At 38.8% G+C, this 22,804-nt stretch overlaps 2 protein-coding genes and 1 long non-coding RNA gene across 3 annotated transcripts in view; 2 read left to right on the top strand and 1 right to left on the bottom strand.

The window, feature by feature from the left end:
- L2HGDH (L-2-hydroxyglutarate dehydrogenase) overlaps positions 1–7,740 on the top strand; it is a 19,296-nt gene extending 11,556 nt beyond the window's left edge. The window contains exons 8-10 of the mRNA XM_058163110.1: positions 174–331; positions 1,329–1,460; positions 4,704–7,740. Coding sequence (XP_058019093.1) covers positions 174–331; positions 1,329–1,460; positions 4,704–4,899 — 486 coding nt within the window. The 3' untranslated portion in view covers positions 4,900–7,740. The remainder of the gene's footprint in view (positions 1–173; positions 332–1,328; positions 1,461–4,703) is intronic.
- LOC131188116 (uncharacterized) overlaps positions 1–21,717 on the bottom strand; it is a 29,773-nt gene extending 8,056 nt beyond the window's left edge. The window contains exon 1 of the long non-coding RNA XR_009152722.1: positions 18,953–21,717. This is a non-coding gene — a long non-coding RNA (uncharacterized LOC131188116). The remainder of the gene's footprint in view (positions 1–18,952) is intronic.
- The window catches only part of SOS2 (SOS Ras/Rho guanine nucleotide exchange factor 2), a 45,367-nt gene continuing 40,871 nt past the window's right edge, over positions 18,309–22,804 (top strand). The window contains exon 1 of the mRNA XM_058163108.1: positions 18,309–18,731. Within this exon, the coding sequence (XP_058019091.1) occupies positions 18,642–18,731 (90 nt within the window). The 5' untranslated portion in view covers positions 18,309–18,641. The remainder of the gene's footprint in view (positions 18,732–22,804) is intronic.

The raw sequence follows: 22,804 nt of genomic DNA on the forward strand, positions 1-22,804 counted from the left end.
CTATCTCTTTGGAAAATAGACTCCATTTATTCTCCATATCTCTATACAATTAAATGGGAACTGTTTTGTTTAACTGCTTTATAGTTTGTGCATAGGTGATACAGACATTCAGTACTTTCCTACCTCAAATAAATTTTGATTTAGGACATGTTCCGTGTGTTTTGATATGACAGGTACCTGATCCCCGTTTCCCCTTTTTGGGCATTCATTTTACCCCACGGATGGATGGTAGTGTCTGGCTTGGGCCTAATGCAGTCCTTGCATTTAAACGAGAGGGCTACAGATTTTATGACTTTAGCATTCAAGATTTTATAGATGCAGCTGCTTACAGGTAATCTTTTCCAATTAGTATGCCCACTCTCGTTTTTCTGTTACTTGAGTATTCGTGAGCATTGCAAGAAGCCTTCTATTGCTTGCAGTGGGAAATGTAGGAGAGGACTGAGAGTATGGTTCAATTCATTTAGAATAGAATAGAATAGAATAGAATTTTATTGGCCAAGTGTGATTGGACACACAAGGAATTTGTCTTGGTGCATATGCTCTCAGTGTACATAAAAGAAAAGATACGTTCATCAAGGTACAACATTTACAACACAATTGATGATCAATATATCAATATAAATCATAAGGATTGCCAGCAACAAGTTATAGTCATACAGTCATAAGTGGAAAGAGATTGGTGATGGGAACTATGAAACGATTAATAGTAGTGCAGATTCATTTTGTAAGTAATATTGTGTTTAGGAATGTTGGGAGAAAAAGCAAATGCAAATATTGACCCTATAAAAACTGATAGTTCAGTAGAACCATTTCTATCATCTGAAGAAACATAAGTGGCAGGCGAAAAACAAAAAAAATGATAAGATTGCTTATTTATTTAACAAAAATAAAAATGTTTTACTAGATAAAAATGAACTAAAATCATATTTTTATTCAAAGCAATTAGAAAAATAACCAATTTTAGGGCATCTCAACAATGTAAAAATGTACTTAATCAGATATGTAAAGTGAAAACCAGCAGAATAATTAAAGACTTAAATCAAGTTGACATATATTAATCCCAGTGCAGTATTTCTTAGCTACAGCATTAAAATGACTTTGTTACTACTGATTTCATTCCTTCAGTGTAATTGGGATGTGATTATTAGTTTGTACTTTTAGTTGTTTGCATCTGATCTGTCAACACACACAGACATATACATTTATTTACTATATTTATATATTGATGTTTTCCAAGCTCTCCTTAGAGTTTATACAATTATGGACGATGAGAGAATTTAACCTGAGCCAACCAGTTCGCAATAAACTGCTCTCTTTTTTTCTCCCAGTGGCTTATGGAAACTAGTGCTAAAGAATTTTTCATATGGGATGGGTGAAATGTACAGAGCATGTTTTCTAAATGCCCAATTGAAGCAGCTGCAAAGAATCATCCCTGAAGTTACCATCAATGATATTCAGAGGTAAAAAAAAAAATTGCTGAGATGTCTAGAATGGATTTCCCCCCCACCTTGGTTGAATACGTTTAAGAATTTTGAAGAAACAGCTCCATGATAAAGAAGTCACACCAGAAAAAGGCATTTGATGAAAACTAGTCCAACATAGCTGCCTCTCCTCTTTTCTGCTACTCCCATGAGATTCAAAATTATGGTGCATATTTCCCCTCTGTTTCTTAGTCAAATAGATGTACTCCATGAGTTATAACCATTTGTTCAGCAACTGTTTGAAGTTATGGTGGCACAGAATGACTGGTTCTTATTCCTTGAAGTTAACGGCTGTTGCACTGACCCTGCAGTCATGTGATTAAAGTTTGGTCACTTGGCATCCCACCTGCCCATACGACCACAGGGATGACTCATTTCCCTCCCACTTATCTCCCCCTCTCCCCAATCTGTGTCCTTCTGGTCCTCTGCACTCCACATTTCTTGCCATTCTGTGCTCCATCATTGTAAGAGAGAAACTGGCAGAGCCAGGGAAGAAATCAAATGAGGAATCAGTTTAGACCAGTGGTAGTCGACCTGGTCCCTACCGCCCTCTAGTGGGCATTCCAGCTTTCATGGTGGGCGGTTGGGGTTTTGTCCAATACTGAAGCACTTTCCTTTTTTTTAACTTAATTGACTTTTTAAAAAATTGTCATAGCATTATTTAAAAACATTTTCATTAGGTTTTCATAAAATTCCCCGTGACAATTTAAATTTCTGAAAATATACTATTTGTATCGCCCATGCATAAGTTTAGTTCATGTTACGTAAGTAAAACTAAATGGCGCTATAGTGCAACTGCAAACAAAAGAGCCTCTTCCCAGAATAGCTGGCGCATCTCCCCCCACACCACCCAGCTGTAACAGACAAGCAGAGCTGGTAGCCGGTGCCCCTCCCCCCAAACCTACTTTATAAATCACCATTACTGTGGAACTGGTGGCCGGTTAGAAAATTTTACTACTAACAGAGATACAAAAGTGGGCAGTAGGTATAAAAAGATTGACTACCCCGGTTTAGACTCTCTAGGCAGTCACAAGAGAACAAAGTCCAACCTCCCTTTGAATATTGTTGAAATGTTGAAACCAGGGTGCAAACCATTAGTTCAGAAGATTGCTTAGGCTGGAGCAATAAATCAGCAAATTTTAACCCTTTGCATTTGGAATTGGTTCTTTGTGCCTGACAGTTGTCCCCAGTTGACCTTCACCATTTTCTTGCTCCTGCTGACCAAGCACATTGGTTTCTTTGCAAGACTTGTGGAAGAAAGCCCCACTTGACCGGCAGCCACTTTGTGGAGCATCCAGGCCAGGCATACTTTGTCAGCAGGGGGAGCAAGAAAATGGAGAAATGCAGCTGGGATGGTGGAGTGCGGGGTGTCAGGAGCCTCTGAGTGCAGGGTAGCAAAAGTGACTGGCAGGGCCAGGCTGAGCTGTGGCTTCACGTCTCTCTGGGGTAAGGAAACTGCAGTTTCATGGAGTGACTGAGGCTGCACACTGAGGCCCTATTTTAGAGATTTCTTGCAGGCCCAGAACCACAGTATGCCAAGGAACCCTTGAGCCACAGCATGGCAAGCAGCCCCACAAGACAGGATGTAGGGCAGCTAAAAGGGCAGTAATAAGGGGGATTAGGCAGTTGAAGGGAGTTGAAGGGGAGGAAATGCCTTACCTACTGAGGTTTGAGGTTGGGAATGGCTTGGGTCTTTGGCTTAATGACCAGGTACAGAAATATGCCTATATGCCTACATATGCCAGAGCCATTTTTTCAGAGTATGCATCTAAACGGCAAAGTAGATTTTAAACCATCCTAAAACACTAAAACATATTGCTATGTGGCAATAAATCCTGGATTTGGCCATGTTGAGCTTGTTTGTAATTTAAACTTAAGAAGACACCTTGAGGCAGGGATACATTATCTGTACTATACACCTGGGCGCAGCTGCCAGAACCTTTCCAAAAAGTGCCGCTAAATGGTAATTTTTAATGTGATAAAGGGAGGATATTAAATAAAGGAAGAAAGTTACAGTGCGGCCTTACCAAGGCATTATAAAGTGGTATTAACCCTTCATGTGATCTTGATTCTATTCTATTCTATTTATGCAGCCCAGATATGTGTTGGCTTTTTTGGCAGCTGTAGCACACTGCTGGCTCATATCTAAATGGTTGTCCACTAGGACTCCAAAATCCCTCACAGTTACTTTGCTTGTGAGAAAGTTGCAAAAGGGGGTCATTAGACCCCAGGACACCACAACCATCATAAATATGAACCGGTTGCCAAACATCCGAAGTTTGAGCAAGTGATCATGGGGATGCTGCAACAGTCTTGTGAACAAGGTCATAATTCACTTCTTTTCAGTATGGTAATGTTGAACGGTCACTAAATGAATGGTTGTAAGTTGAGGACTACCTGTATTAGGACTGACGTTTTATTTCAAAGGTCCAGTTGAAACAATGATTGAATTTGCAGATCAATGCATCAAATCAAATAAATTGCTTGATTCAAACATTCCACACACATGTATATTTTATTATTTTAATTGAATTGATCCTTTGAACTGAATCTTTGAATTAACCTGATTTATTAGTAATAACCGATTACATTTGTATATATTTTGTATAATCAAACTTGAACGATTCACAAACCCACTGATTATATATATGTTTATTTCATTTATATGTCATGTTTCTAGACCACCCATCTCCCTCAAGAAGGGTCTTTATGTCTTTAATATAATGCAAAGTTCTCAAAATCATTTTTTGTCCTGGTTCCATTTTGTTTTTTTAATCTGACACCATCTATTTTTTTGGAATACAGCCCTTTGTTTACAACTTAAATACCAAATGCAAACCCTGAACCCTTGTGTAATTGAATTTAAAGAAACAAACTTGATAAGTCTCTCAGTTATTAGCTAAAATCAAGTGTATATAATTAACCATATTAGCTGTTAAACAATCAGGATAAATTTATTTCTCTAAAAGTAGCAAAGTTGTGCTACGCTATATGTAAGTTTTGCCCACAAATGATTGCCACAGTTACTGATGTCAAGGGATACTTTCATTTGTTTTACAAAATGTAAATTTTTATTGATCTATGACTCAGTTTTATTCTGTTCTGTTCTGTTCTATAATCAGCCATGATAGTCCAGTAATTGTGTTATCTCATATTAAGTCCCTTTGGTTAGGGGGCCTTTATCAATTAAATACTGAATGTTTAATGTCTTTCTTTTTGCAGAGGACCTGCTGGAGTCAGAGCTCAAGCCTTGGACAGTGGTGGGAATTTGATTGATGATTTTGTATTTGATAGTGGAACTGGAGACATTGCTGCTCGAATACTCCATGTCAGGAATGCCCCTTCACCTGCTGCTACCTCCTCCCTTGCCATTGCAAAAATGATAGCCAATGAGGTAGAGCAGAGATTCGAATTGTGACTTGATGGTGGAGACTTGGGCCTCTTTGCTCCTCTTCCTCTTAGCTACTCTGACAGGCAAAGAAAAGGGCTGTTTCTTGTTTGGAAACAGAGGATTAGAAAAAGGGATCACCTACTAATTTGCTATACAAAAGCATCAAACTTGACCACGATCAGTATCATAGCACTGAAACTATTTAAAAGGATAGGAAGATCCATTAAATGTCATATTACTTTGTTAAAGGAAAATGGTGTTTATACATTAGAGCAATTGGCAAATCAGAATCTTCCTCCTTTTCCTTAAGAGGAAGCCTTCCTTAAGGCTTGTATCTGAATAAAGTTCTGTTTAGAGTAATAAGGAGGATACTAGACCAAGAGAGCCAGTTCTGCCTAGTTCTTCTGTTTCTTATTTACACAAAGAATCAATGATGGGCTTAGCATTTTAAAAATACTCAAGCAAGCAAGAGATGTGGTTGTAGACTTTTCTTCAACCTTAGAATCATCTGAAAAAAAGTGGAGTCAATAAACTGTCCATCGATCACAGTATCAATAGAAAAGAATAGTTGTGCACTGATGATGTTACCTGATTGGTTAATGAAAGGTAGTGGATATTATAAAGATAACTGATGCCATCTTTAGCAGATGTTATGCTGTAAACTTCCAGGAAAAAGGTATCAGTCAAGCGTCTTTGGTCTCCAGTTTTTATTTTTAGCAAAGGAATGCTGACAAAAATACAAGTAGCTGTTGGCCAGAAGCAAAGTACTGCATTATCCTTACCAAACTCATTGAAGAAAAGGACAGCAGGTTCCAAATACTGGTAGTAAAACATGGCTTTTGTCTTTCCGTGTAAATATTGCCTCTATGGTTTGTCTCTAGGTTGTTTTTTTTCCTTCTGCTTTCTCATTGCTAGAAATTAGGCCATTCTTTAAATTGCTAGCTAATGAATCAGAGATCATTTCCTGATTTGATATGCATACAGTCTTTCTTTTCTAGATGGCCCAAACATGTCAGTATTTATGTGACTGAATTTAGTACATTCTTTTAAAATAAAAGTTAATGGAATATGATGAGATAAAAGCATTGATCCAAACCATAATTAGAAGTCATATAGAACTTTATATTTTAGTCAATAATAAAATATAAAAAGCAATGCATAAATGTGGGGGTGATGAACAAGGAAATTTTAAATGAGTTTCTTTTTAACTGGATTTTAATCTACTGTACATTATTTTCTGTTCATCTTCAAATAGAATCATTGGAAGTTCCAAACGTCTTTTTCTGAAACACTAAAATCTCCATACAGGTAGTCTTTGATTTACGACTACAATTCAGCCCAAAATTTCCATTGCTAAGTAAAGTAGTTGTTAAATGAGTTTTGCCCCATTTTATGACCTTTCTTGCCAGAATTGTTTAAGTGAATCACTGCAGTTGTTAAGTTAGGAACATAGTTATTAAGTGAATCTGGCTTTCCCATTGACCTTGCTTGTCAGAAGGCTGCAAAAGATGATCACATGACCCAGGGACACTGCAACCATCATAAATATGAGCCAATTGCCAAGCGGCTGAATTTTGAACATGTGACCATGGGGATGTTGCAATAGTGGCAAGTGTGAAAATGGTCATAAATCACTTTTTTCACTACCATCGCAACTTTGAACGGTCACTAAATGAACTGTTTAAGTCAAGTACTTGTATATGTAATAAACATGAGACTTGACTTCCCTTTTCTAACCATTCCACTCCCATCCCAATTATCGAGAGGCTGTGTGTTATTAAGCAAGAAAGTTAAACCTAGAAGGCGAAATGCCTGCTACACAGAAGTAGATAGAAATTTCTAAAAACATTTTCACGTAGTACAATTTTTTGCCAATAAGTTTTTGGTCTGGGTCTTGATCCCATCAGACTGCAAAACAAATAAAAATGGTTAATTGTCAAAAGTCACATTTGATGGAGTATAAAGAAAAAATTTTCAATAATGTTTCAGTAATGAAATTCCTAATGAGATAGGGTAGTAGTTTTTATTCTGGTAGGAACTGTGGAATCACCTGTTGGGATACTTCAATTAGGCTTTCTGCATTGAGCAGCCCTGAACAGAATTTCTGTACTCTAGACTTCTTGATCTAGATTTGGATTTACATGAACAGAAAACTACTTTGCTTATTTGGCAAAAACTAGTTATCTTGTTAGGCAGCAAATAATAAATGTTTTCTACTGCCCCTCTAACACCACATAAAATGAGACGAGAAGGTATTCAGAATGTGATATTTGTCTCTGTAATTGAAGCAAATATTTATGTTCTTAATGTTATTTTATTTTCATGTCATTTCATATTTCATTATTATCTGCCACTATGCTAGAGATTTCCATTTTAAGTATGGAACACACAGCTTCTGACCAGTGGTGAAATCCAAAAATTTTTTTACTACTGGTTCTGTGGGTGTGGCTTGCTGGGCGTGACAGGGGAAGGATTCTTCAAAATTTCCATTCCCACTCCACTCCAAGGGAAGGATACTACAAAATCACCATTCCCTCCCCACTCCTGGGAGAAGGATATTGCAAAATCGCCATTCCCACCCCACTCTGGGGCCAGCCAGAGTTGGTATTTGCCGGTTCTCAGATCTACGCAAAATTTCCACTACCAGTTCTCTGAACTGGTCAAAATTTCCACTACCAGTTTTCCAGAACATGCTGGATTTCACCCCTGCTTCTGACATTAGAAAATCCACAACCTAGCAGTTTATAGTCTTTCCCGAAAACGTGTGTGGTTTAGAACCTTGGTCATCTATAGGATTCTTTGATGTATAGGATTCCACTTATAGCATATTTATAAATTCTTTAAGCTATTAAACAGTTTACTATCTGACTTTTTCAAGATTTTAAAATTTAATTTTAAAGAAATTAAGGTCCAAATAAAATATATTTAGGAATTGGTGAAACAATATCCCAATATCCCATCTTACAGTTTTAAATTAAAGTGGAGCTACAATGTTTTGAGACCCTACGGTACAAAACAAGCTGCAAATCTCACTGCATCTTTGGTTCTAATTCCAATGAAGAGAGGAAAAAATAGTTATACAGATCAAAAATATGTCAGAATACAGGAATTTTTCAATACGCAGATTATTGTTACCCAGCATTTTCTATTCTAACCAGTGGTTCCCTAGGATCCTTTTTCTAATTGTTGACTGGGTCAAGCAAAACCTACAATCTACCACCAATGTATATCTCAGAGGGAAAAAAGATTGTATTAAGATTCAGAGACATAATCATCACTGCTTCTTAAATCACAGGGTGTATACAAGTTATTGGGTATTTTTATTTTAAAACAAGCAGAACTATTTCTACTGAGACTAGTTTTGTGTACAATTCACCTGCATTTTCTTCATTTTGAAAATTAAAGGTAATCTTAGTGGATTAAATCATTTCATAAAATTCTTACCATTAAACTACACTGATACATGTGTTCCAGAATTTAGTGAAAAAATTAGTGAAAAATAACTCGGAGAAAACTTCCATTTATGCATGGTGATTAGCGTTGACTTATCAAACACACAAACTTACAAACTCTTATACATCGTTGTTCCACAGTAAAGTCTGGAATATCTCTCATATATTCCCTATGAAATATATTGAATGGCATTCATCAAATACAATGCTGGCAAGCAGAGTCTCCATGAATAATGCCTTATAAAATACAAAGAAGGAAATTATACATCTAAAAGTCAAGTTCTTTGTCCTCCATGATATGACAAACACATCCAGCCCAATGTGTCCTTTACATGCAAGATACTCTCAAAGGCATGTTTCTATGCATTAATAGTAAAGTTCTGCAAATCAAATATCAACATTCAAGAGAATTCAGTGTAAAATGGCATTGAACTGTGCGCTTCTGTTCAAAAAATTCTCTGGATTCTGGATGCAGCTGCCCAAGAAACAGCCCTTAATGAGTTTGGCCCATCACAAAAGGAATGTTATTTTTTAAAATATATTTTGGGATGTGATGATTTTTTTATTTTGGGATTATTGCTTTTGCACTTGGCCCAAATCTAAAGCAAAAAGAACAGGGCACTTTAATCTGTAATTACATTAGTTTGTATCAGATCAGTGACTGGATGCAAGACAATGTTATTTAGCAAATTACATTGAATTAACTTTGGCCCAAAGCTTTATTTTGAGTAGTTCAGATGCCATACATTGCCAAAATACATAGAAAAATGAGGAATGGGATTAAAGAATATTCTTCCACCACCTGAAGAATGCAATGACACATCTTTTAATTCAGAGTGCATCTTTTAATTCAGTATCTTCATTTAGATTCATTTTTCCTGAAGTATGGAGGCATTGACTGGGATGTCTTAAGACAGTGTGTACATTTTCTTCTCTATATTTTTGTTTCTACTGAATACAAAGATGTGCTTGTATTTTGAATGCAAAAACAGCTCTGCAATAGTTATATGATTTAGAGGGCATTTTCAAGAAGTTTGCATTATTCCAGATGGCTCAAAGCTTTTTGTACATTACCCCATTTCTACAACTGATGGGAAAAAAATACTTTAGCATAACACAATATCTATTGACAGCTAAGTAACTTAACAAATTGTAAAATACAATTTAAGTTTTTTACTGAGTAAACTATATTTCAAAAATTCATACAAATAAGAAATACGGATTGAGTAACTAACTTCAGTATTGTTTTATAAAACAAGTTAGTTTTTTCTTCATTAAAAATAATCCTGAGCTAAAAGGAATACTAATACATTGCTAGGACAAGTGGACAGAAGTATCACATTTTTCCATGGCCAAGAAGCAAGCTAAGGCCTCACTCACATGCTCATTTTCCAGGACATAAGATGCACCAAACTAATCCAAGGTATGTATAATCATGATTATCTAATAAACCATAGCTGGATGAATTCACACTATACACAAAGTTTTAAAACATGATTTACAAAATATTCTAAGCATAATTAACCCAATCATACTTAGCATCATGATTACAAACCCAATCACATTATTTTTGGGTTATTTCTGAGCTAAGCCATGTCAGTTATTTTACACAGTCGTATGCTCTGCTTGATAATCTACAACAGAATAAATAAAAGATTTCCAATAGGAAATTTAAAAGAAAAGGCTGTCGAGCTTGTTTTCAGTAAGTAGATTTGTCAATTGTATTTTAATTGATTAAATGGAGGCAGTCACATTCAATTAAGGGAAACAATTTTGAGAATTAATAGTATGCTTGTTAAATATTAAAATACTCAAGCTTCCTTCAAAAAGTCCTCTATACCATGCTTTTATAATAGGCACATTTATTTCAATTTAGTTTATATAGGAAGTGATATGGAATAATACAACAACAACAACAATAATAATAATAAACAACTCTATCATGGTATTTAACTAAAGGCTCATTCAGATATGCCAGTCATCCCTTTGCAACTAGGAAATAATGAGTGCATATTTGTAAACAGAGCTGAACTTCAGTCTACCATGTCTCCTGTAAAATAGTGAGGAAGAGGTATGGAGCCATAAAAATTATTTATCCCTGAATCAGATGAACCACAACAAAGGCAGTTTTCCCCATTTTTTATTTTATTTCACTATCTTCCTTTCTTGTGTGCTCCAACTACCATCCACCAAAATTCCAGGTTTCTTTTTCATAGCACAAGTGTCTATCTCTCAGTCTTAATTACTTCAAAGCAATCATCTTATCCATCAGGCATTTCAGATTCCCTATCTGCATCACTACAGGTTTGTTGTGATCCTTCATTTACTGGTCTATCATTCAGATCATAATAACTCAGCTCAGGTGAATAGCTAGGATGCCGAACTGGTTGAATGTCTTCCTTACATTTCTGAAAGGACGATTCATCTGTTTGTTGATAATGAGATGCTAGCACTTTCCCAGTTTTAAGATTTATCCAGCTTCCTTTTGGCATGGATAATGAATCATAAGTGAGCGCAGTGTCGTATTCCATCTCTACATAAGCTAAGGAATGTGTACTGAAAACATCTGTACTTATATGAGAAACTAGCACTTTCTCAACTTCATCAATACTCTGCATTTCATCCCAAGATTGCTGAATGCTGAGATTTGATATAGTAGTTTCAGATAGTCTATTGCTACTAGAGGTTTTCTGATCAAATTTTGCTTCACTCAATTTCATGTCAGATATGGGTGGTTTGGGACGACCTGCAGAATTTCCACTGTTCTCCAAAGCTGTTTTACTAAGCAAGCTCAAACGTGTCTGCTGGCTATGATTTATCAGTACTTTTCCAGTTTTTCTGTTTAGCCAGACACCATTTTCTAGAGAAATTCTGCTGTATGTCTGCAGAGCTTTATCTTCTCCCTCTACATATGATGATGAACTGTCAAGGGTACTCCTGCTTGGAGACTGATAAGAATGCTGTGTATCATTTGAGGGTGTGCTCCAAAGGATGTCATTATAGTGAAATTCATGTTTCACAGACTGCTTACTTCCTTGATGGAGTTCCTGCTCCACATCCAATTTGCTGCTTATTTGGAGAGCCATCCCTTCTTCCTGTTCAAAGGCAATTATTTCTTGCTGTTGACTGGTCTGCTGGGATGATATATCTTCTGCCTGTTGAGAAGTTTTTCTCTTCTGACTAGCTTGTTGAGTTGCTACCATCTCCGTCTCTTTGCTGGCCTGTCGAGATGTTTCTATCTGCTGGTTAGCTTGTTGGGATGCTGGTACCTCTATCTGTTTGCTAGCTTGTTGAGATGTTTCTGTCTTCTGAGTGGCTTGTTGGGATTCTGGCACTTCTGCCTCTTTGCTGGCCTGTTGAGATACTGTTAACACTGCCTGCTGGCTAACTTGCTTGGATGCTTCTATTTCTATCTGCTGGCTATCTGGTTGGGATGTTGTCACCTGTGGCTGTTGGAATGGCAAATCTGCATGCTGGCAAGGTTGGCAATATTCCACCACCTCAGCCACTTTGGATATCACCATCACCATCTCTTGGCCAGATAGCTGTGAAGCTAATAACGCAGGCTTTGGAACTCCATCTATTAAAGTATCCTCCTGTAAATGTCCTCTTTGGGACTGCAGCAACTTCTCTTGTTGGTTTCCCACAATGGGTTCATCTTTGCAGGACTCCTGCAATTCTTTTTCATTACTTTCAAAAGATATTAGTTCTTTCTCTTTAATCAATGCTGCTGCTGCTTCCATCTGATTCCCAGGCAGAGACTCGTCCTTACAAGTATCTTGCTGTGCTATAATTTCCTTTCTGTCATCCTCAACACGATGTATTTTATCAAGTTCAGTCTTTCTTTCTTTAGGTGTGGCATTCCTAGCAAAACTTCCCTTAGGTGTGAGATTTAGTTTTCTTGCTCTATGCTCCTGAAGCCAACTTCTTTCAGTTTGTTGACTACTACATATCATTAATTTACCAGTTCTTCTGTTTTTCCAGGTATTCATTCCAACTGAAATAATGCTGTAAGTTTGCTGAGCCTTTGAAGCACATGAAGACTTTTGTTTTGAATCATTTATGTCACTTTCAAGAGTATTATCCTCAGCCACTTTGTTCACTTTATCTGCAGCCAGCTGATGTTCTGCCTCTACCACAACAGGTTGTTTATTTTCCCATTGAGGTAATAATGTAGTGGATTGCTGACTTACACTCCAAGACTCAGGCATGATGGCTTGTTCACTATTTGTCTGGGATTTGGACATGATGAGTGATTCACTACACCTTTGAGATTCTGATATATCAGGCTTCACACTGTCCCTCCTGCATTTGGATTCAATCAGTGGTTCAGTGCTTCTTTGGGGTTCAGGGATGGCAGGCTGTTTGCTATCCTTTTGGGACTCAGATACAGTAAGTTGTTCACTGCTCTTTGGGGGTTCAAGTTCATATGGGTGATCGCTGTCTCTTTGGAATTCGGGAATAGGCTGTTCACTATTATTTTGGGATTCAGATACAGTAGGTTCATCAAACTTCTGGGACTCAGGGCAGATGGGCTGCTTGTTGCATTCTGATGATTCTGGAATAGCAGGCTGTTCACTGCCTTTCCGAAAGTCAAGCAAAGGGGGATATTCACTGCCCATTTCAAACTCTGAAGAAATGGGTTGTTCACTGTCCCTCTGGGACTCAGAAACTGGACGAAGATCTGCCTTTTGGAACCCATATACATGATGTGGTTCAGGAATCTTATGGGATACAAGTGTTTCACTAGCTCTCCTGGACTGGGGCAAGTTGGGTGGTTCACTAGAATTCTGGGACTGGAATACATTGGGGGGTGCACTAACCCTGCGAGAATGGGGCATGTTGGAAAATTCCATGGCCCCCTGAGGTTTAAGCAAGGATGGTTCATTGGCCTCCCATTTCTGAAATAATTCACTAGTTTTTGATTTACTTGCAAGAAGCTGTTCACTAGTCCTGTGAAGCTGCATGATGTTAGGTGTCTCATTGATCATCTGGGACTCAGTTTCTTCACTGGTCCTCAAGATTTCAGACACTGTATATTTTTCACTACATTTTTCAGATACAGGAAAGAGAGTTTCTTCGCTGCTCCTTTGGGAGTTAGGAGGAGTTGGGTAATCAGTGGCCTTTGGGGATTCAGTTAAAGTGGGCTCTTCATTGCCTTTTTGGAATTTTGTGGTAGCAGACACCTCTGTACTTTCCCCAAACTCTGAGATCATGGATTTGTTGCTACCTCTTTGATATTCTGGAATGATGACCTGGCCACCATCCTTCTGGGAATAAAGCATGGCAAACTGTTCACCATTTGTTTGAGATTTTGGAACAAAAGATTGTTTACCTTTCCAAGAGTCTGATATAGCAGGCAGTACACTTGTTTTTTCAGTTTCAAGGGTTATAGGCTGTTTGCTGCTTCTTTGGGATTCTAAACTTGGGGAGTGCTTGCTGTGCTCATGGGACTCAAGCACAGCAGCCTGTTCTCTACTTCTTCTGGTCTCAAGTGCAGTATACTGTTCATTAGTCCCTGACTCTGAACTAATTCTTTGAGATTTTTGAACCCTGGGCTCATTACTTTTTGATAATGCTTCTTTACTGGCAAGTTTCTGTTTTTTCTCTCTATAATTCTGAAGCCAACTATCATTAGTCTGTTGACTCTGGTTTTGCATTAATTTGCCAGATCTTCGGTTTAACCAAGTAGTTTCCTCCAGTGAAATGATGCTGTATGTCTGTTGACCAAATGACATCTTTTGTTTCAGTGGCATTGTCCTATTCTCAGAAGTGATAGTCCCATGGGGCTCCTTTGCATCATCAATCTTGTTTTCTGTCCCTAGGCTACCATAGTGTGATTTTTGCTTTAGTTCAAATAACATATCACTCTGATCATCTTTTTTTTTTAATTGATGGCTATCGTGTTCAAATTCTTTTAACCCAGCTGATGGTCTGTTGTGATGAACTTGCCGATCTTCAATAGGGAGACTACTGTGTCGAAATTCTTGCACTTCACTTTGCTGGCTATCATGGAGAGTGTCTGGTAAATTGGCTGGTAGACTGCAAGTGCGAAGTTCTTGAATGTCGATTGGCTTGCTTCCTTGGAGAAAATCGTGCTGTTTTTGTGGCAGACTATCAATGCAAAGATCTGAAATAACAGGCTTACCTGTTTTTTGCAAGTCATACTGATGACTATCATGGCGAGATTCTTGCATTCCTAATTGTGTTCTAATGTTTCCAATGCTAACCGTATCAGTCTGTAAACTTTTTTCAAGCAACTCTCTTTTCAGACTCTGAACACTATCTGTCTGCTGAGCTTGGTCAATTTTAATTTTCCGTATTTTTCTACGTCGCTTTGGTTTTTTTCCCTCTGATTTTGTTTTTTCTGTTCCTACTTGTTTTGGCTCTTTGATATTATATTGGGATTCTGGTACTGCAGGCTGTTGACTATCTTGCTTTGATTCTTGTCCCTCTGACTTTTTATTAATGTCCTGAAATTCTTGTTCTGTACCTTGTTGACTAGCTCGCTTTGATTCTTGCCCCTGTTGCTTTTGAATACCATGCCAAGATTCTTGTACTGCAACAGATCGACTACTTCGTCTGGATTCTTGCTCCTCTGGCTGTTGAATACTGTGCCGAGATTCTTGTACTGCAACAGATCGACTACCTCGCCTTGATTCTTGCCCCTCTGGCTGTTGAATACCATGCCAAGATTCTTGTACTGCAACAGATCGACTATCTTGCCTGGATTCTTGCTCCTCTGGCTGTTGAATATCATGCCAAGATTCTTGTACTGCAACAGATTGACTACCTCGCCTTGATTCTTGCCCTTCTGGCTGTTGAATACTGTACTGAGGGTCTTGTACACCCACAGACTGACTATCCCTGCCTGATTTTTGTCCCTCTGGCTGCTGCATACAGTGACAAGATTCTTGTACTATATTATGCCTTTGAGAAATTTGTTCTAATTCTTGCCCCTGTAGCTGTTGCGTACTATGTTGAGATTCTTGTAACGCAGGTTTCATTTCAGAAGCCTCAGAAAATGTTAACAATGCTTCAGTGTTTAATGTTTCTTTTTCTGAATTGTTTCTTATTATGGATTGATGAAAAGGTAGTAAAAGTTCTGCAAGTGTTTCTGGGCCCCAAACAATACTGGTTTGCTGATGGCTAGATATCCTCTGTTCTGTTCTTTCACAAATGCAAATCCTTTCTTTGTTCAAAGGCTGTCCCTGAGAAAATGTTTTGTTTGATAGATTTGGAACACAAATGGCTTGCTTGCTGCTGTGGTGAGATTCCAGTCTATTTATATCTTGGCTACCATGGTGTGTGACTTGTGTCTTTATTTGCTGACTATTATACTTTTCTACTTGTTCGGTTCCATCTTGCACGCAAGTTTTTTTTATTTCTGTCTCTTCAGGAAAAATAATCTCCTGTTCAAAGCCCTCTTGAAAAGACTTTGGGGTTTGTAAAGGCTGGCAAGCAACAGGCTGCTGATGATTACAACAGGATTCTTGGTCTTGGAGTTGAGGGCTGTTAGACTGTAATTGTTTCTTAAGAGATGTTACACTACTTGTCCTTGCAGAAATATTTGTCTGCTCACTTTCATCCATTATTTCTTTTCGTCTAAAAATGCTCACTTTGCTATCTGTTTGCAAAGTCTTGTCTACCACATTTTTTTTAGAAACCTTTCTAGGTTCTTGTTCCATTATTTGCACAGAATATCCACTTTTCTGATAGTGACTGATCTGAGTATAATCCTCATTTGTGTTAGAAGTAGGTTCCAGATTCTCCAAATTGAGTATTTCCTCATTCCCAGGATTTATCTGGGCAAGTACAATTTTAAAATCACTCAGCTTTTCTTTTAGCAAAATTGCTAAATTAATTCTGAGGCCCTGAAGTACCAGCTTTTGCAGCATCAGCAAGCCAAATCTCCCTTCTGAACCAAGCTGTTTTCTTTTAAAAAGCTACATGTAAAAGAAACATAAGTGCTACCTTTTCTGATCCCACTTCATAACGATTAATTCTTTTCATTAGGGCTGTGACTTGGATGTAAGTTGAACCATTTTCTAGGTAGTGATAAATCTATGTTGAGTGCGTATTTCTTATTTACAGCCAGTTGGAATCATGGCCTTTTATGTTAAAATGCTAGTTCTGGATTAAGGAGTTAGCAAGTAATTTGTCTGATGATGGTTTCCTGTTCTTACTCCAACTGCCTTTGTTCTACAAGCATCAGAAAATGGTCTGTGACATCACTGCACACTGTGCTCCAATCATTTATCTTATAGTTAAGCAAGATTCTATATCCAATCCTTTGGAACTAGGAATAGAATTCACTTTTGTCATTCAAGGGCAGCAACTGAAGCTTCAACTATTCTTCTTACTGCCTTCTAAAGAAAGTGATTTTACAAAAAGGTAAGTAATAATTTCCCTTAACGAATTCTTAAGTGTTGCCTTAAGGCAGTGCTTCTCAAATAGTGGGGCACGCCCCCCAGGGGGGGCGCGAGGCTCCGTAAAGGGGGGCGCGTTTGACCTCGGCAAACACTGTCATAACAAGCTAAGCCCCGTGTTTACAGTCGCGCGGGGGGCGCGAAAAATGTTTTCTTCTTCCTAGGGGGGCATGACAGAAAATAATTGAAAAGCACTGCCTTTAAGGAAATATTTTAGAAAATTGTTGAAAACAATGGGTTTGTAGAGTGCAAAACTGATTGTTTAATAATTTCCTTTCACCAGATTTTCTGGCAGCCTTTACCAACTTCATTTCTTGCCTAGGAATTATGAAAGATGCAGTTCAGCAAGAAAGATGGGATTGCCTGTTAATTCAACAATTGCCTCCAATGTGATGTTCCCCCATTAAGGACCCAGGCCATCTGGCAGAGCCAGATCTTCAGGGTCCTGTGAAAGGACAGAATGGTGGGAGCCCACCTCACCTCAGTGGGTAAGATGTTCCATAGGGCAGGAGTCACAACGGAGAACACCCTCCTCCTGGACTCCACCAGCCTAGTGTCACTGCCCATCAGAATTACACCTGGAGTCTACGTTTATCAAAATTGTTGTAGAAAGATTAAAATATTTCAGTGCATCCTTGAGAGAGGGATTGGTTCACCCTCCCCTCAAGAATCACTAGATTCCACCATACTGGGAAATTTTTTTAGGGACTGTTGTGGGGAAGGTGGTCATGCAGCAGCGTTAGTGGACTCTGGATGAAGCAGTTAGCTGGACTCCTTTCATTCAGGATTCAGACCTAGACATGGGATAGAAACAGCATTGGGTACACTTTTGGATCATGTCTGGCAGGATGGATGATGATGCTCCCATCCTGGCTCAACCTCTAGCCATTTTCTGATAGGTGGGAATGACCTTGGAAGCCAGGGCAAAGGGGTTTAAAAGGCAGTTTAGCCAACAGCAGGAATGTGATTGGGGCAAGAGGCTCAGAATATTCCCTCCTTTGTTTGGGGTCTGTAAAGAATTAGATGGGGAAGGGAAAGTACTTTCAGACTTACAGGGTAGGGTAGAGCAATCCGGTAGAAACACAACCTGATGAATTAATTCTAGGTTATTGTAAGGTTACATTAAACAGAATCTTGTAAGTCTGGAAGTACTCCTATCCCCCTCCTCCCCTTGTCTTGAAATAGATATGGACTGGCAACGCAAACCCTAAATGTGTTGAGCTTCAACTCTCCAAAATACTCTGGCAACATAACTAACGGGAAGCAGATTAGGGGAGTATCTCTGGAAGGTACCTGAGGGTGATTTTAGGAGAAGTTCGGTCGAAGGATTAGTGCGGCAAAGGATGAGGCAGCTTCTGGTAGCAAAGCGTGAAGGGCCGCCTAACCACGAAGCCTCCTATTTCTTACTAGCCTCGGCTTTCCTGGTTCTATACTCGCTCTCCGCCCGCACTTCACTTGAGCGACTGTCGAGCAAAAAGCCATCCTGAGGGAAAAGCAAGGCAAACCGGCGGCCCCACCTCCATCGAGTATCCGAAGGGGCCGCCTTCTTTTCCCATTGGCACTTGCCCGACAGGCCGACTCCCTCTTCCTCCGGTCCTCTTCCCGGGCCGCTAGAGTGCGCAACTGGACCCTGCCCGGTTGCTTTAGGCCGGCCTCTGCGTTTGCGCAGTGCGCGTGAGACCGAGGCAGCCGCGGCCCAGGCTTGGGAAAGTAGAGAGGCGGCGGCGCCTGCTGCGGCTTGCGGCGGGGCCGGCGGCTTGGAAGACGCGGATGTGACCGCGGTTGGCCGGGCCTGCGGGCAGGGCCGGGGAAGCAGTTTGGAACAGCTCGGTGCCCCTCCCCCTCCCCCGTCATCCCATCCCAAGGCGCGGGAGGAAGAAGAGGGGCTATGCAGCCGCCTCAGCCGCCCCCCTACGAGTTCCTCAGCGAGGAGAACGGGCAGAAATGGCGGGGGCTCCTCGTGCCGGCCCTGCGTAAGGTCAGTCCCTCCTGGCGACGGCGGCGTCCTGTCAATGCGGCCGCCGTCTCTCGCACGCGGTCCTTCAAGGTGGGGAGCTGCGGAGCAACAACCCCCCCCCCGGTCCGCCCGCCTGCCTCCGTTGCCAGGCGTCTCCCGGACAGCGGGATCTTTCCTCTTGTCAGTCGGCAAAACGCTCTCACTCCCTCCCTGCCCCCTCCCTTCGGCGTGCTTCAGTTTACCTCATGCGAAGGGTCCCTTTCCGAGCCTTAGGGAGCCGCCCCCGTCAGGGCACGCCCCCTTTAACCTCTCCATAAGGCTGCCCTGCCTAAGCCAAGTGCTCTCCGTGGCCCCTCAGGCGCCAGGAGATCCTGCTGAGGAGCTTTCTTTTTCCGCCACCTATTTCTCACAACGTATATTGCGTTGCAGGTGTGGTTGTCGGGGCTTCAGAGCCTGCTCTGTATCCGTCGAATGGATTGAGGGGCTTTGGGGTCGGTCGCCGCCTCACCTCAGCTTAACGGTACCTCACAAGGTTCTTGTGAGAATATTCGTTGTGAGTTCCTGGAGTTCAACGTCAGTAAAAGCCAAGGACTTATTATCTGCAGGGTTAGAAGAGGGAAGCTGTGGCTGTGTGGAAATTCCCTCATGCTTTCCCAAGAGAAACTTTCTTACTTGTTGATAATTAAACTTGTATGCTGCCTTACTTCCAAGGACTTTGGGTTGATGTCGGCAGGGTCCCTCTAGTTTTTACTTCTAGGATCTGCCCATCTTGTAATTGTGAATTGGGAACAACTGAATTCAGTTGCTTGCAGTGGAGTTTCCCACTAATGTGCATTATTGCTGTGGGGGGAAAATAGACTGTTCTGCACATTGACTAAAAACTCTTGGAGTTCATTGTTTCTTTCTAACAATTAACAAATAATATAATGCAGGTAATCCTTGCTTACTGACTACCTCATGGAGTAACTGAAATTAGGATGAGAGTAAAAACATCTTTGTGGTCAATCTTCACAATAACTAGCATTGCAGAATCCTGCAGTCACATGATCACCATAGAGGTGCTTCTCAACCAGTTTGTGACAGGCAGAATTAATAGAGAAAGTTGACATAAATTCATAAATTGTAATAATATGATTTTTTTTCCTTTGTATATACTAATCTTGTAACTAAACATCTCTTAACTCAGATCTTTTTCAGATTATTAAATTATCTTACCGAGCACTCCCTTCTTTGCTGGCATAATATAAGTTGTAGTCCATGATCTGGGCATCTTGTTCAGGAAGATTACACTAACTGTATGTTGTATGTTCTTTTTACATGGAACTGCAAAAAGGCATCTTCTGTCACCATGTGATTCAGATGTTCTGTACAATTACACAGATCATTCTATATGATTTTTTAGTTGGCTCCTTGTATAAACAAACTTCCTGCCTTGTATTTACCTCTTCTGTATGCACATTGATATTGTGATCATATTGATCTTCATAGTTCAGTAAATTTTTATGTAAGAAAGGAAGTTAATTAGATTTGTATGTGTATATGGAAACTGCAAATATAGTACACATACTCAAACACACTATAAAGATATGAAAGGAAGACACAAACTGCAGAATTTGAGGTGTTTATAGTGCATGATGACGACTATTGTTTGGATAAAGAATTCAGTCTAGGTACGATGCTGGTCCAGACAATGTAATGTGATTTGTGTATTTGTTTTTGACTCAACAAGAATGAGTCCTTTTGCTCTGATGGATTCATAGTAAGCCTAGCATGGTGAATGAATTAGTAATCTGAGTCATTGTCTTATCTGTGCGCACACACCAATTTTTATATCCTTCCATAGTCTAGAGTATTTGTTACCAGTAAAAATCTAGTCACAGAATCTGCCTTTCATCTAAGAAACTGAGGAATGCCTTGATTGTCTCGTATTGTTCAGTATAGTTTGATTTTTATAACATAGTATTACATTTCAAGAAAAGCGCAAGAGTTTTGTGCTTGAACTGAGATGGAACTTTCCTGTATTAAGAAGTCATGATGTGATTCTAATTGTACCATTAGCAGTATCTATTTCTTTTTTGAATAGTTTTCAAAACTCAGAAAAAGATAAGCAGGAGAACTATATAAGCATTTTTCTTTGACCTAGTTCATGTGCTGAACTAATAATAGATTTATTTGATTTATTATGTTGCGTGAATCCATGAGTCTATAACACATACTTTATGGCTTAGTGTACTTTGTGTACTCGATCATTTGTGGATTCCTTAGTAAATCAAGTTAATTGGCTTAACACTGTATGTGAACCCAGGTATATATTTTGGCCTAATTTATTTTGTCCACAAATTGTAATTGTATTGTAATTTGTAAACTATCATTTATACTTTGGGTATATATCCCTCTTCCCCTATTTTCATATTTAATGGCAAGTGAGCATATTTGGAATGCTGAGAACATGTCATAGGTACTGTCATAAAATAATTTCATGATATTTTGGTTCTTTGCAAAGAAGATAAATTGAATGCTTTATTATTACTGGTGGATATATACATTTGTATGTATTGATGTATGTACATACACACACTTTTTCCCCTAAGGATGTCTTCAAATACTCAGAGAAATTATGACAATACAAGTTATGTTTGAGGCTGATACTTTGCTTTGCAACATGCTTTCCATTCATTTTTTTAATTAAAAGAATTTAAAAAAAATTGGCAAGTCTGGCAGATTTCAAAGAACATATTATTACTCCAAGAGCAATACTTTGGACTTAGCTTAGTAAGTGAGAGATTCCAAAACAATAATTTCAGTGAGAAGTTACTTGCTATTCTGATCATTTTAAATTTATTACAATTTGTATTATACAAATGTTATTTCTCGCCATGAAAAAAATACAAAACCCTAACCCTTTCATAAATTGTATGAAGATTTATGGTACCGAAAAAATCATTTGATGTAACGGACAAAAACTTTTTTTCCTGGATTATCTTTCATCTGTCTACTATTTTTTTTCCTCAATTATAATATAAGTTTGTATGTAAGAAAATTTACTTTTTTTACTGTAATTTCAAAAAATTAACTGGGGGGAGAAAAAGTAATTGAATTGGACACATATCACTAAATTAAAAAGGTAAAGGAGTGTTTGAATTAGTCTCAACTCCAAGTGGCAGAACATCCAGCAGTTTTCTTGGCAATAAAATGAAAATAGCTTTCTCTTGGTCGAGTGGAAATAACATCCCAGAAGGTGACAGTGGCAAGCCACTTTCCTAACTTAGCCAAGAAAAGTATTTGGAGACTATCAACAGGAATTGAAATTAGCTAAAGGACATCTTTTTAATACTATGCTTTCATTTATTTTTAACTTTTCATCACTTAAATAATTTATTAGAAACTGCTCGTCTTTAATATTTACAGGTTTTTATATTTGTTCTGTGTGTACGTATTTTGTGGTGTAAACTATCAGGAGTTGTCTTTTGAACCTGGTTATATACAAGCATTCTACTCCTTACAGGAGCCTTTTATAGTCTTGAAGCCCTGTAGCTCCTTATTGCTATGAGGTGCAAATTGTTAGAGAAAGGTAATCAAAAAATCCCATGCAAATATTTAGCAAAGTATATTTTCCACACAATGAAATAAGTTACCAGTAGAAAATTCAGGGGGAGAAATTGATTATTGCAATACATTTTATGTGGGGTTCTCCTTGAAGAAGATTCAGAAACATATTCTGGTAAAGAACGTGGTGCCAAAGGTTATGACAAGTTATGGGAGATAATCATATTATGTCAGGATTATAACCTGTTAAATCTTCCAAGGCTTTGAGTCAGAGGAGTGCCTTTTTCTCTCATATTCGCATTGGAACCTTTTCATCAGAGTCCTATTCTTAAATACTCTCATATGCTGATATGGCTAATATAATGAATAATTCAGGAATGGCTTTTTTTAGTACTCTTCTGTAAGTATGACATGCTATTCCTAGGGAGGGCTACTTTGTATTTCTACTTTCTGATTATGTGCCTGAATCAGCTTTTCAAAGTTGTGAAGAAAGTTATAAATAACTTCAACTTCTCAGGATTTGTGAGGAATGTTATAAATAACTTCAA

Source organism: Ahaetulla prasina, chromosome 1 (assembly GCF_028640845.1).
Source record: "Ahaetulla prasina isolate Xishuangbanna chromosome 1, ASM2864084v1, whole genome shotgun sequence".
NCBI lineage: Eukaryota > Metazoa > Chordata > Lepidosauria > Squamata > Colubridae > Ahaetulla > Ahaetulla prasina.